We start from the raw sequence: 14481 nt of genomic DNA on the forward strand, positions 1-14481 counted from the left end.
AAGAAAGAACACAAGAAACAATTATATATAAAAACAAATCAGTATTTATATTAAATATATTTATTCCTTATAAAATGAAATGATAAATACTATGTTTCCATGGATTCTGTATTTTCAGTTGATATTGACACCAGAGGTCTTGATCCGAAGCGATGCATAACTGAAAATAAAATATTTAATTATTCTATGTTGATGATAAATTATAAAGATTACGATACCTACTTGACTCGGAAAGAATTGGTAAGAAGTTATAAAAAAATATTGCTCGTTTAAAAACACAAGTCTTTGAACATATTTTTTGTTGGACCGTACCAATAATTTTATTCAAAGAGCATAATACTCGTTTCTTTGTATATTGTATATATTATAATGAATTAACTCTTTTATTATTTCAAACTGATTCATTTGATTTTATGTTATATTTATAAATCCTAACAACCACACCACCTAAATATAAGTATTTTCTCCTTGCCTCTTTACATATAAAAAATAAAAAACGTAAATTTCAATGTCGATTCAAAATATAGCTTTTTTTATAGTAAGGTAAGAGGGGGCAAATGGGAAATAGGTTCACTGTCACAGGGTAATGGGAAGTGAACAACCGCAATACCAGGGGTAAAGAGATGCATTGCCGCACTAAAGAACAGAATGAAACCGGTCTATTAACAATTAATATCCGGCTCGAAGGACCAGAATGAAACGGACAGGCCACTGGTGGAATATGCTCTAATCTTGAAGGAAATTGCAAAGTTAAAGGTAAAACTACCTTGTTCGCTGATTGTTAGGTCCGTAGTTTCTATGTAGCACTGCTTGTTGTCGCCGGCGTAGGCAACTGAGAACGGATCGTCGGGACACAATGCCATACACAATGTTTGACCCACGCGTGTCGTCTTCTCGCTTACTTGCGTCGCGCCATTGCTGTAAGAAATAGGATTAATTGCCAACCCAGCAAATTTGATCGTGACATACCCATATACCGCTACTACTGTGGACACAGTATACATTTACTGTACCTTACCAGTATACCTTTACGTACTGAATGATTAGTCCATAAGTAAGTAATGGTTAGGGCATCAAATCTCATCGCCATAAACAAGAGCTCGTAAAATATTTCTAGCGAAAAATTAGCCAAGAGTCACTTTTCAAAAGTTTTAGTAGTTGTGACTGTTAACTAAGAGCACAAGTCGTTTTCTGACGAACACATCAGCGCAGCACGAGTTATATTGTGAGACTTGTAAACAATAAGTCTACTAGCGGGAGGTCCCTTAGCACGGAATGCTTTTTTGGCCCGTCAGCAGTAGTTTGGTCACGTCAGTAAGGTCTAGGGTACCAAAGACATTAATGGACTACTGAGACAACAATCTCAAAATGACGAGCTCATTCGCCGTGTTGCTAAGAATTGTACCAATAGTCTTGCCCAATATTTCTTACCACGAAGAAAATGCATATAATTAAGCCAGTTTCCCTTTTCCTTACAGTATGCTCTATCAAAACAAGGGAAATAGGTAAAAATGTATTTTAGATACGATGTCTAGTATCCAAAATATGGTGTTTATATCAAGGTGTCGCGGAACGAGAATGTCGACCACTATGACGTTGCTACACAACACATATAAACATACATACCTAATATCCCAGGTCTTCAGTTTCCCATCGGTGCCAGCCGTGATCATCATACCCGGGACATTGTCGTTTATTATAAGCCCTGGAATAATATTCAATTATCATATTTGGTCGGGGAAAAGGGTAAACTTGTGATAAAATCTCTTTGTCTGTTACTATGATATAATTCGATGAAATAAAATAACAACGCTGCTTTGAATTTTTATTTTATGCGTAATACTAAAAATTAATTTTGGTAATTTGCATTTAAATTTATAATAAACTAGTGGACCCAACAGACGTTGTCCTGTACACACGTCTTAAATTTGAAAAATCGGTCCAGCCGTTAGGAGGAGTTCACTAACATACACATGAGCAGGAGAATTATATTATATGGACGGAATTGAGAATCTAAACCAATCTCAAATTCACTGAAACAAACAAAAAAATCATCAAAATCGGTTCAGCCGTGAAGGAGGTAGTTAAAGTGTGAATCTAAACCATTCTCGAATCCACCTGAAGATACACACCAATCTCAAATTCACTGCAACACACAAAAATTTCATCAAAATCGGTCCAGCCGTTTAGGAGGTAGTTCAATTGTGAATCTAAACCTTCCTCGAATCCCCTTGAACTCTCACAAAAAAAATTCATCAAAATCGGTCCAGCCGTCTAGGAGTTCAGTGACATGGTGCTAATCGATATTGAGATTTCCACGTATATAGTCACTCATCACGACATCTCTGGAACCATTAGAGCTAAAGACTTGAAATTTGGTAGGAATATTATTTTCACCGAGTAGAGGTCAGCTAAGAACGGATTTTCCAAAATTCCATCCGCAAGAGTTTTTTTTTATTATGAACAGAACGTGTGTCGGGTCAGCTAGTGATTTTTATAAATTTGTGGTTGTAGTACATAAAAATATGAATTATATGCTCATTTTATGACGCTGATGGTAATCCATACGCCCTGCCCATTACAATGCAGTGCCGCTCAGGATTCTTGATAAGCCCAAATATTATAAGCGGCACTACAACTGCGCTCGTCACCTTGATACATAAGATGTTAAGTCTCATTTGCTTGGGCAAGAAATTACTGGTAATTTCACTAGCTACGGCGCCCTTCAGACCGAAACAATAATGCTTACACATTACTGTTTCACGGCAGAAATAGGCCGTTGTGGTACCCATAATCTAGCCGACATCGGAAAGTGGTGATGCAATCATCCACGGACACCCGCAACGCCAGGAGTCAACAAATGCCTTTATGTTGCGAGGATGCTCTAATTTTGAAGGTGTCTAAGTCGTCTGATTTCCTTCCCTTTTTTCCTCTTTTTTAACTATAAAGAATTGAAGGCATATATTTTTTTATGGAAGTGAGGACGAACGAGCTTACGGGTCACCTGATGTTAGGTGATCACCGCCGCTCACATTCTCTTGCAACACTTAAGGAATCACAGGAGCGTTGCAGGCCCTTTAGAAAATTGTACAGGCATTTTTGAAGGTATAAGGTAACCCATATATGGTATCGTCCTGGAAACACCGCACAAGGAAGCTTATTGCACAGCTTAGTCGTAACATCGAAGAAAGTTCCTAGAAAACCGCACTGTGGAGGAACGCCACACATCCAGATCGTGGGGATGGTATCCTGTTTATTGGCGTGTCGTGCGAAGGAGGTTAAGATTACCACTAGTTAGGGTCACAGTGTCCTCACTACTATTCATTATACCTGTCACTTCCTTCTCGTGGGCTTGGACTCTCCATACAGGCTCATCATGTCTGCAGTCCACATATGCCACCTCGCCAAGATTATTGCTCATCTATAGAAAAAGAATCAAAAGAATGCGATATTAAATAAAATACTTTACAAAAGGGCGTGTCATTTAATTTTTTTTTTGTCTAAGCTTCTTTGACAAAGAAGGATGACTATAGTGTTGATGTTAAATAGGCTTACTTTTTATGTTATTCAAAAGATGGGCTGGGAGATTCATATCAGTTCTTCTCCCATGTCATAGCTTTTTTACAAACTTATTTTTATTCAAATAAATATTCATTCGTCTTGCCAGATTTCATATCTCTCCACTCCATATTCATCGTAAACGACAAGATATTTGTTTTCAATAAATTTTTATTCTATTCTATATTATGTTGACCCTTCACAAAATACTACGTTCAAAATTAAACACCCCCACTTTCTATGTCAGGTAACACATAAACATTAGACAAATAGCCTGAACATTTGTTCAAATAAAACCTCGTATCATAAGAATGTATTACTCATATTATGAAGTAGCAAAATTAGACATAGATGTTTTTAATTAGATATTTTCGTTATGTTTTAATAAGCTAAGTAAAATAATTAATTGTCTTTGTGTCAATCTTATTCAAGCTGTGCGACTAAATTATTAATTTAAATGTTATTTAATTAACGCTAGGTTAGAAGTTATTGCAATCTGTTTGGATTGCTTAAATAAAAAAAAAATATCTAGACGACGACAATTTTTAAGAATGTTCAAAACTTGAACAAAAAAAACTAATAGGACATCTGGATTCGAACCGAAGTCTTCTGCTTTCCGGATCACCCATTGTCCCACCTGAGCTATTTTCGTCTAGTATATAGTGGCGAAATCTACCTTTGAATTCTAATGTTATAGTAGCTGTTACTCATTAAAACACGGATTAAACTACATTCTTTTAAATTAAAACCTAGCTAGATCGATTTCTCGCCTCCGAAACTACCTGTACACTAAATTTCATTTAAATCGTTGGAGCCCGTTTCCGAGATTCAGATTATATGTATATACAAGAATTGCTCGTTTAAAGATCCTACTAATATTATAAATATGAAAGTTTGTATGTCTCGATGTATGTTTGTACTTCTTTAACGCAAAAACTACTGAATAGATTTGGATGAAAAATTACAATAATATAGTTTACACACCAGAATAACACATAGGCTATAATTTATAAAAATATTGTTGCTATATTATATTAACCCGAAAAATGAAAAGACTTTTTCGTGGTCGCGGTTGTCGGCTTTAAAAAAGTAAGTCTGAGAAAAAACGGTCGAACACTAAATATAATTGATATGGCAAAAGAGCGTTTGCCGGGTCAGCTAGTATAAGATAAACGTACTGCGAAACAGAAGGGGTTGTGTATGTCCCACGTGACTCGTTCTATCTCCCCCGGCAGACGCCACTCGCGCGGAGTCAGCCCGGGCTCGCGACAGTCGGCCACTCGAGCCGCTCCGTCACACGCGCCACTCAGAAGAGTCTGTGCCTCCAGCGGATGGAAGCAGAGCGACTGAACCTGTTTACAAAATTATTAACATTTCAATGCCAAAAAGCTTTTACATACGGAACGCAGACGTGGTCGCTAACTATGGGCCTTATGAGCTCTTTGTCGCTCAGAGGGCATAGCACAGTGGTTGCGAAACTTGACAGTGGGCAAGGGCACATAGTTCGACGGACAGATGGCTGTTGGAACAGTAAGGTTCTTGAATTGCGACCACGTACCGCAGACGCAGTGTTGGTAGGCCCCCCACAAGATGGACCGAAGATCTGGTCAAGATCAGCGGAAGAGTTAATGAGGGCAGCGCAGGACCGATCGTCATTGCGATCTTTGGGGGAAGCCTTTGTCCAACAGTGGACGTCTTCCGGCTGAAAGGATGATGAAAGAAGGCCAAAGCTTTTATATAAGAGGGGGCCAATGTGGCTCTGCTGATAAAAAGTGAAAACTGCTGCCCATTGACTAATCAATAAAAAAGTTTTTTGACCACAGCCCTGTGTGTGTAACTAAATACTTATTTAAATATCAATTGTTTGTTTATGTAACAAATAATCTCTTTAGATATTGAGCCTGTCAGGCAACGCATGAAAACAGGCCAGGTTTATTACTTTAGTGTCCATGACAAGCCATAGCTTGTCCATGACAAGACATATCTTACAGTCGCGATACGTATGTCACTTAGTTTTAGTGTGCGTGAGTTGCTGAAAATAGATGTTAATAGTTCGCCGCTATTTTTTCGACGTATTTACAGCTGTCACAGTCTAACTAGACGAATAAATTACCTAAGGTCGAAACATTCAAATGGCATTTGGTAAAACGTATCTAATATTCGTATTTAAGCTAAGTTTTTCTATACTTTCTTTTATTGTGATAAAAACATACAAAAATACTGTGAAACTCTCATCTCTCACCTTATCTTGGTAATAATCGAACTTAGTGTGTGGCGCGCCTTTGTCGAGATCCCACAGTAACACAGTGTTGTCGGCAGATCCACTCGCTAGCACGTGTCTGAAAAAAATTTTAACTTATTAGGGCAGAGTTTCCACTTACAAAAAGTAATGAATACTCGAACTTAGCACTCTCGCTTAAATAGGACACAACAGCCAACCGTGATAACTACTGGCTACCAACTGTTAGTTGGCACTGCTGTAGTGCCAACTAACTTACACGAATCAAATTAAAGTCAATTTAGTAAAGTTATTTATAATTATCTTAAAACATTTATATTACATGTCAAATCGTCGATATCTTTGGTTTATTAAGCCACTACTGATAAAATTTCAAAACAAAATTTATAATACTGCAAATTTGCAAGAGCGACATCTCAAGTCAATTTCCTAATATGCAAACATTGGGGTTGAGCAGGTTATCAAATGTAAAGTAGATGCTGTAGATGAAGCCACAACCTGAGAGTTGAACAAAGCATACAAAATTTATCGACGATACGTAAATCGTGCGGTTGGCTCAGTTGGAAGAGCACTAGCACGGAACGCGAGATGTCACGGGTTCGAATGCCGCATCATTCATAAATTTTGATTTAAAATTATATTTGTTTAATTAATCTCAGAAGTGACGGTTATCACTTTAAAACAAATTGTTAGGCCACTACTCATTAAAGTGTTTAAACTAAAGTGATAGGTAATATAAAATAACTAGCAGACCCGACAAACGTTTTTTGCCATATAAAGTATAATTCACGCGATAGTTTTATAAGTAATAAAATATTGCCTATATTTATAGCCTGTACATCATTTTTTTTATTGTCAAAAGTTTTTGCAGCGCACGCAAAAATAGGTTTTCGATTTTACACCTTGTGTTACAAAATAGCAATTTTATTACGGATCCCTAATTTTGAAAAAAAAAAACATAGCCTATAGCCTGCCTTGATAAAAGGACTACCCAACACTGAAAGAATCATTCAAATCGGACCAGTAGCACCAGAGATTAGCGCGTTCAAACAAACACTGCAGCTTTATAATATTAGTATAGAGAACAGTTACATAAATGTAATTATTAATTTGGATATCTTATGGCGCTCCATGTGATTGTTAACACTTGTTAACATATTTAAAGTAATCGCTACAATGATATTGCTAACACTTATGATAACAGCATATGATGCCTCATAGAGCAAGAGCCTGTGGACCACAGACCTACGTTATTTTATAAAAGCTGAAAGTTTGTCAGCGCATGGCCCCAACACAGGTAAGAACGATGGTCAATTATGGAGTTTGGCTTGCAGTGGCTTTGGCAGTTAAACGGTACTAAAGGTGTGTAAAATACCGATCTAAATACATCAAATAATAAAGTACGATTTCTCGGTATTACCTTCAGCATGTTATTTAAAATCACGTTATTCGTTGTCAGACACTTACCATCGTGGCAACCCCTTGCCAGACACCCTTAATGGTCACGAAATTATTATTTTCTTACGCATAGTATAAAAGCTGATTTTTATATATAATACTTGGGTAATATGTAGATGTTTTGCTCTTTTGATAGTTCCAACCCCTTGCCAGACAAGCATGTAGGGTAGCTGTTGGACAGCGCGAGGCATTATGCAAACTTTCAGCTTTTATAAAATGACGTAGGTCTGGGGTCCACGGGCTCTTAGACCACCAAGTTCCACCAAGAGGATGTAGACCTGAACGGTCCACATGTATAGTTCATTTCATTTTTTTAATGGTAGTTAGTGAGGAGAAAATGAATCACTATGTTTTACTATCAGAATCAGTAATAAGGTACTTAGGCGTATTTATAAGTAAAGGAATATACCATTTAAAATATAACAAAAGATGATATTTAGTGTCATTACAATAATTTATACATGTTTAATTGTGTGAGTCAAAAGCTCCTGACAATGCCTAGTGTAGGGGTGAAAAACGTGTGTGGAAATTATAACGCATAATTTTTAGAATGGTCGACTTCAAAGTCAACGTCATAGTCAAAGTTAAGTTCAGATATACAACATCAAGTAAAAATATTTGAATTTTATGAACAAGCCCAAGACATATTACTCGATTGCCCTCTGGGGTTAAAGTTGAGTATTGTTTACTAATTAATTGTTTGATAATGTCTAAACAGACAGTCTCATAAAAACCCAATATGAAGTAGTAGCAGGACATGTGAGTCATTATTGCAAACCCATATGAAGTGACATCAAAAAAAATGATAAAATAATCCGTTTCGAGAAAATAAATGCCTTTTATGGAATAATGTTAATTCAATAATATAAGTTATATATTGCTAAACATATCTCCCCTTATATCTGCCCTCAGTTACGCTCAAACGATGAAGTGGGCGGGGCTGTGGCAAGACTGTCAGATGAGTGACTGTAAAGGTGTACTTACACTTTCCTTATGTAAAACTTACCTGAGTGTAAGCTTAGCATAATGTTTAAATTCATTATAATGGTCAGTTAACAGCTGAAATTATGATGAGCTAAAGCTAAGACAGCCCACTGGAAAAGTCATGTTTGCGTTTTATCACACTCAGCTAAATTTTACGTAAGTAAAGTCTGAGCAAAGTCTAAGTACTCTATAGATCTCAGCGTAAGTACTGTTATTGTCTATTGTTGTCACTTCATTATTTTTATTTTATATTCATTAGTTAATCTTAAATTCTAGATAGACACATTATTTTTTGACGACTCCTCTAGCCCTGTGGCTAGTAGCCTTGCCTACTGAGCTGGAGGTCCCGCGTTCGAATCCCGGTAGGTGCAATCATTTATATGATGAATATGAATGTTTGTTTCCGTAGTCAAGTAAGTATATTGTATTAAATATATTGTTGTCTTGCACCCATAGTACAGCCTATGCCTAGTTTGGAGCAACATAATTTGTGTAAGAGTGTGTCAATATTATTATTATTATTATATTATTAAACATGCCAGACAAACCTCCAAGGTTTTTGTCTATATATTTCATGATAAAGAAATAAAAAAGATTGTAAATATAACTAGCTGTATTAAATACTAGCTGAACCGGCAAACGTTGTTTTGCCATATAAAGTATAATTCACGCGATAGTTTTATAAGTAATAAAATATTGCCTATATTATAGCCTGTACATCATTTTATTCTATTGTCAATAGTTTTTGCAGCGCACGCTTAAAATAGGTTTTCGATTTTACACCTTGTGTTACAAAATAGCAATTTTATTACGGATCCCTTATTTTGAAAACATAGCCTATAGCCTTCCTCGATAAATGGACTACCCAACACTGAAAGAATCATTCAAATCGGACCAGTAGTACCAGAGATTAGCGCGTTCAAACAAACAAACAAACACTGCAGCTTTAAAATATTAGTATAGATAAATAAATAAAAAAGATTGTAAATATAACTAGCTGTATTAAATATGATTGATGATGATTACATTTGTTACTTACGTAAAGTTCTTATTCCATGACAGATCAAGGACAGCATCGCTATGTCCAACTCGTGCAATATTCTTCTTTCTGCTTGGCTTCTTCCCCAACTTAAATGCGGGTTCCAAACAGTTCTCTATATCCAAGTCCCAGACTAGAATTATTGGGTCCATGCCTCCCACAGCACAAAGGTTACCTGCAATTATTATTAAATAATTCTAGTAGGTTTAGTAGAGGTATGTGGTTGACAGTCGAGAACTTTACTGCCTCACCGGCCATCTGTCCATCGAAATATGTGCCCTGCCCACTGCCACTTCACTTTCGCAATCATTTGGGCTATGTCAGTGAATTTGATTATCCTACGGATCTCGTCAGCTAGTCTATATCTGTCTGCAAAGTAACATAGCATTTTTTTTTTTATGGAATAGGAAGACAAACGAGCGTACGGATCACCTGGTGTTAAGTGATCACCGCCACCCACATTCTCTTGCAACACCAGAGGAATCACAAGAGCGTTGCCGGCCTTTAAGGAAGCTGTACGCGCTTTTTTTGATGGTACCCATGTCGTATCGTCCATGAAACACTGCACAAGGAAGTTCAATCCACAGCTTTGTAGTACGTGGAAGAAAGCTCCTTGAAAACCGCACTGTGGAGGACCGCCACACATCCAAATGGTGGGGATGATATCCTAACTTGTGGCGTGTCGTGAGAAGATGGAATTCTTCGGCAGGAATCAGGTTAAACAGCTCTTCGAAACACTCCCCGTGATAAATATGGTAGAAGACACATAATGAAGCGACATCTCTACGCAACGCCAAGGGATCCAGCCGTTCACCGAGCACTGGGTCCCCCCGTTGTGCTAAACACTGACCTGGGTTCGGATCTGTGGGATCATGACTCAACCATTCGATACACAGCGGGAACCACGGCAGCAACATGTCGTGATGAACATAGAATGAATCCTCTTCTTTATTAAATACTGAAATTAGACCATATAATTAAATAATTGTATGGTACCTATAGCAGTTGTTTAAAAATATGACCTTTTCTTGCTGTAATTCAAGCCTACCACATCTGAACATACAGTTGAAAAATGAGTAAAGAAGTTATTGTTGACAATACATTGGAGTATTGACTTGATCTTTTATTTTCTAGATATATTATAACACTAGAAATAAGGGATTGCTTGTAACTAATTCTAGTAGGCTTCATAAGATACATAATAGCTTTAAGGGTAAATGTATACACTTCTACAATAAAGTCCCAGCCACTGTTCAGGCATTATCTATAAATAAATTTAAATGTTTTATAAAAAAATGGCTCTGTCGTAAATCCTATATACTCCACTGCTGAATATCTAAATGATCGGACAGCCTGGGACTAGATTGTGATTATTTTATAGCGACTGTAGAATATTGTATATTTTTATTGAAAAGAGCGCAAAAAAAAGAATGCTGGGGGAGTTTCTTGCGCCGCTTCTTCTCTCTCAGAGCGCCATTTGTTTCCGAAGCGGTAGTAGTATCTAGTAGTATAAGAAATGACATCAAAAAGAATTCTAAAGGAATCAATTTTGAGAAAATAAATGCCTTTTATGCCTTTTATATAGAGAACTATGACGTCACAGTTCAAGCTCAAGTCATTATTTTTATTTATTAATTTATCATATTACATATTACTGATATAAAAACTAGGTCAACTTAGCATCTAAAAAACCATAAAGGTTAACAACTAATGGTAATAACTACTTAATAATACATCACAACTTAAGCTATAAATTAAATTAACAACAGTGAAAATATTTTTAAACACATAAAAACGAATAAATATATGGGACATTCATATGTGTCATATTGATGTAATTGAATAACATATCATGTTTCTTCTTTTGTATATCCTTTTCACCAAACGCACGGTTTTCTTTTTTTTTTAAATACTATAAATTGCATTATTTTCCCGCATTTAATATTGTTCCATAATTAATAGCATTGAACAAACTCTCATCACACACGGTTTTCAATTTAGCTTTGATTACTTTGCCTGAACTTTCATTAGTTCTTTAAAGTATTTCAATTATTTTTGATAATATAATGATTTGAATATATTTTATAAGCATAGATTAAAATAATTTGGATTTGGTAATAATAACACACCTATGAATTAATAATATTAGAATAGTTTAGTTTAGTTACTTTTTGATTTTTAACCTAAATATTATAAGTCTGTGCACTCACTATAAACTTCCAGAATGCTTGCATCACTTTCCACATGTCCAACCAACAGGAGGTTATCATTCGGTTTTATTATGTCATCTTCTTCGTCACTGTCAGGGCCATCAGTCTGTAAGATAAGCCAAGGATTGTTAATATTAAGAGTTATAGTATAAATTTGTTATTTTATGTAATCCTATTTATATTTATTGAATTTTTATTTCCTCATTATCTATATATTTTCGGTAGAATTTGTTGAATGTTGGACATTGGTTCAAAAAATGCTTGTAGATTACTACTTTATCATCATCCTGTGCAAAGAAGCCTCCAACTTGTAAAAGAGAGTCACAAATTATTTATAAACACAATTGTTTTATATGACTTATTATAATATGCTTACCTTTATTTGAACATCTTCACTGAGATCACCAAGATTTGGTACTGTTGCTATTGTGCCTAACCCAATTGGATTGCCTACAAATGAAATATCTTATATTATAAATTCAGTAAACATTTATACAGAAAAACAACTACTCATACAAAAACTCTGTATCTTAAATCAAATTCCAGCTCTGTACTGCTTTGCAAATTTGCTGTGACCACTTTTATGTATTTAGGGTTGTTTAGACCCTGTGATTTTGATGAAAAATGTCATATTTTGATTATAATCTAATCTTAAATATTCTTATATATTTCAGTCCACAAATCAATGGTGTGTTTTTGTATGTGTGTGTGTATGTTTGTATTCAACATCTAGATATATAGTAGATTATGCTACATCAAAAGTCACTCAATATTTATACTAAACTGTTTTCCTCTTCATCATATTTCTCAAAGTTGAATTCATCGTTAGGATCAGTGGGTGGGGGTGCACTCCCCTCCCCTCCATCCTCATCATCATCATCACTATTCTCTGTTAACCTGAAAATATTAAATAGTAAATTAGCTATATTTTTACTATGTCTCTCCAACTCCATAACATTCAATGGTCTATGTGCCATTGCAGATTGATTGAAGATGTCCGGTAGAATTCACTAACCTGTTTGTCTTACCAAATAATAAATAAAGTCTAATAAATTCCAATATTGACTTGCCCTATCTCGTTGAATCACTTAATTTTAACACTTTACATAATTCCAGATCACAAAGGATTTTTTCTCTGTGTGTGTACAAAAATAATACCTCATATTATAATCCCCTTGTGCGTATGTGTAGATATTATAATGAATTATCTCATAAAAATAAAAACCTAGACATATTTAGTCAAAGTTTGGCAGAATACAAGAATATTGTCAAAAAATAATATATTTGAAATTATATTTATAAGACATAATATTGTAATCATTTTAAATGGTTTATGTGTAGTTTAATATTTTTCGTTTTTATGTTTATGCTATATTCAGATACTAAAATTTTGTTACCTTTTGTTGTAAATACATATATATATATATATTGTATACTATATTATTTAATTCAAAATTTATTGTCCACTGCTGGACAAAGATCTCCATGACAACCGGTTGTGGGTGTCACAAGAGGTGACATAAGTGTGTCATGTCACACCAGAAAAGCACCATCCCATCTCATTCCGTGGGTGTTGCAAGAGGCGACTAAAGGATACAAATAACGGAAGATGGAAGAGCAACAGGACGAAGAAGACAACATAATAAAACCTAATGATAACATTAGAAAGTCCAAGAGAGCACCATCATCACTGTAATCTGCCAAGTGGCGATTATGGCAAAACCCCCCAGGAAAACTTAAAAATAATAACAAGTAATATACTTTTAAAGGAAGGTAGGTACATACTTTAAATCATCTGCAGTTTGTTTTATTATCTTCTCCAGATCTTCTTCTGTTAATTCGATCTGAAATAACAATTCCTTAATGATTTCTTCTATTTCATTAGCATAATATATTTAAGTTGAAAAAAATTGTTTATTGAAACCTTATACAATATATAAGACCTGGTATTTGTAGGAATATTTTTATGATTTAAATTTTTATTTAATCAGTTTTAAAACAAAGAATGAGAGGATTTCCTATAACTACTTATATGATGTATTTAACAGATTCTAATTTTTCCAAGTCAAACAAGAAATTATAAGAAGCTTCCAAAAAATTTTCAAAACAAAAGTATTACGTTATTCAAAAGAATTGTTAAAAAACGTTTGTGGTAAAGGTTACTATAACATAAATGACTTTCTTAATGATATCACAGATTGGGAATGGAGCGACCACCCTCAGGCTATTAAATAATAAGTTTAATTGTACAATGTTACTTTTTAAATGTTACTTTAATTGCAAAACATATTTTTGATGAAAAAAAAGCCCGCTGAGTTTGTTGCGCCCATTCTTCTCAACCTGAGGCATTCACTTTGGAATGGGTGGTAGTTTTTTTGACTTTCAATAAGCGATTTCACATCCTATTTTGAAAAAAATATTTGAATTTGAATATAAATCATAGGTAATTTTATTTTATTTATGTGTTCTAACCTTTTCTGGTACCGCCTTAGCTACACCTCGACGCACAAAATGCATACATGAAACCAGACTTATTGATGGCGTGTTTTCGTCCATTTTTGGAAATATAATTTCTTAAAAATTTATAAATTTAATCACACAGTGACAATAATATTATTGCAATTGCACGCTTTCATGCTCCCATTTAGTATTTATTATAATTTATAACCTTAAAATTAACATTGACATATTACGACAATTGACAATTTTTTTTTTTTTTATATTAATTCGTTCTTTCGAACAGGCTATAGCCAGGGGCCTTACTGCCTTGTCGTTAGTATTTTCATTTCTTTGGTATTTATTATTTTCACTATTTTGTTTTACAAAAAGTCCAATCCAGTTTTCTCATTTCATCTTACATTATTTCCATTTTCCTTTTCCAATTATGTATATTCGATAGCGAATATTTATAGTAGTTTCTTTCATCAAATCCAATCCAGTCTTAAAGTCATCAGTTATTTTACCATTTCCGTTAATGTATAATTCTCTAAAGA

General features: G+C 34.8%; 1 protein-coding gene across 1 annotated transcript; it reads right to left on the reverse strand.

The window, feature by feature from the left end:
- Nucleotides 1–41: 41 nt before the first annotated feature.
- On the reverse strand, nucleotides 42–14174 carry LOC126979429 (periodic tryptophan protein 1 homolog). The gene is made up of 13 exons (XM_050828733.1): nucleotides 13961–14174; nucleotides 13274–13332; nucleotides 12273–12385; nucleotides 11865–11938; nucleotides 11489–11594; nucleotides 10129–10236; nucleotides 9279–9453; nucleotides 5801–5897; nucleotides 4737–4910; nucleotides 3331–3421; nucleotides 1627–1705; nucleotides 767–918; nucleotides 42–160 (listed from the first exon to the last, which is right to left on the reverse strand). The coding sequence occupies exons 1-13, from the start codon at nucleotides 14042–14044 to the stop codon at nucleotides 90–92; spliced, it is 1383 nt and encodes a 460-aa protein (XP_050684690.1). The 5' UTR covers nucleotides 14045–14174; the 3' UTR covers nucleotides 42–89.
- Nucleotides 14175–14481: the final 307 nt, after the last annotated feature.

The sequence above is a fragment of the Leptidea sinapis genome, chromosome 3 (assembly GCF_905404315.1).
Source record: "Leptidea sinapis chromosome 3, ilLepSina1.1, whole genome shotgun sequence".
Taxonomy (NCBI): Eukaryota; Metazoa; Arthropoda; class Insecta; order Lepidoptera; family Pieridae; genus Leptidea; species Leptidea sinapis.

Excerpts from the sequence above, each read along its gene's own strand:
- LOC126979429 (XM_050828733.1), bottom strand. The coding sequence starts at position 14,044 with ATGGACGAAAACACGCCATCAATAAGTCTGGTTTCATGTATGCATTTT. Across the intron at positions 11,595-11,864 it reads GTGAAGATGTTCAAATAAAG|ACTGATGGCCCTGACAGTGA; the intron begins GTAAGCATATTA and ends CTTATCTTACAG. Across the intron at positions 4,911-5,800 it reads TCGATTATTACCAAGATAAG|GTTCAGTCGCTCTGCTTCCA; the intron begins GTGAGAGATGAG and ends TTTTGTAAACAG.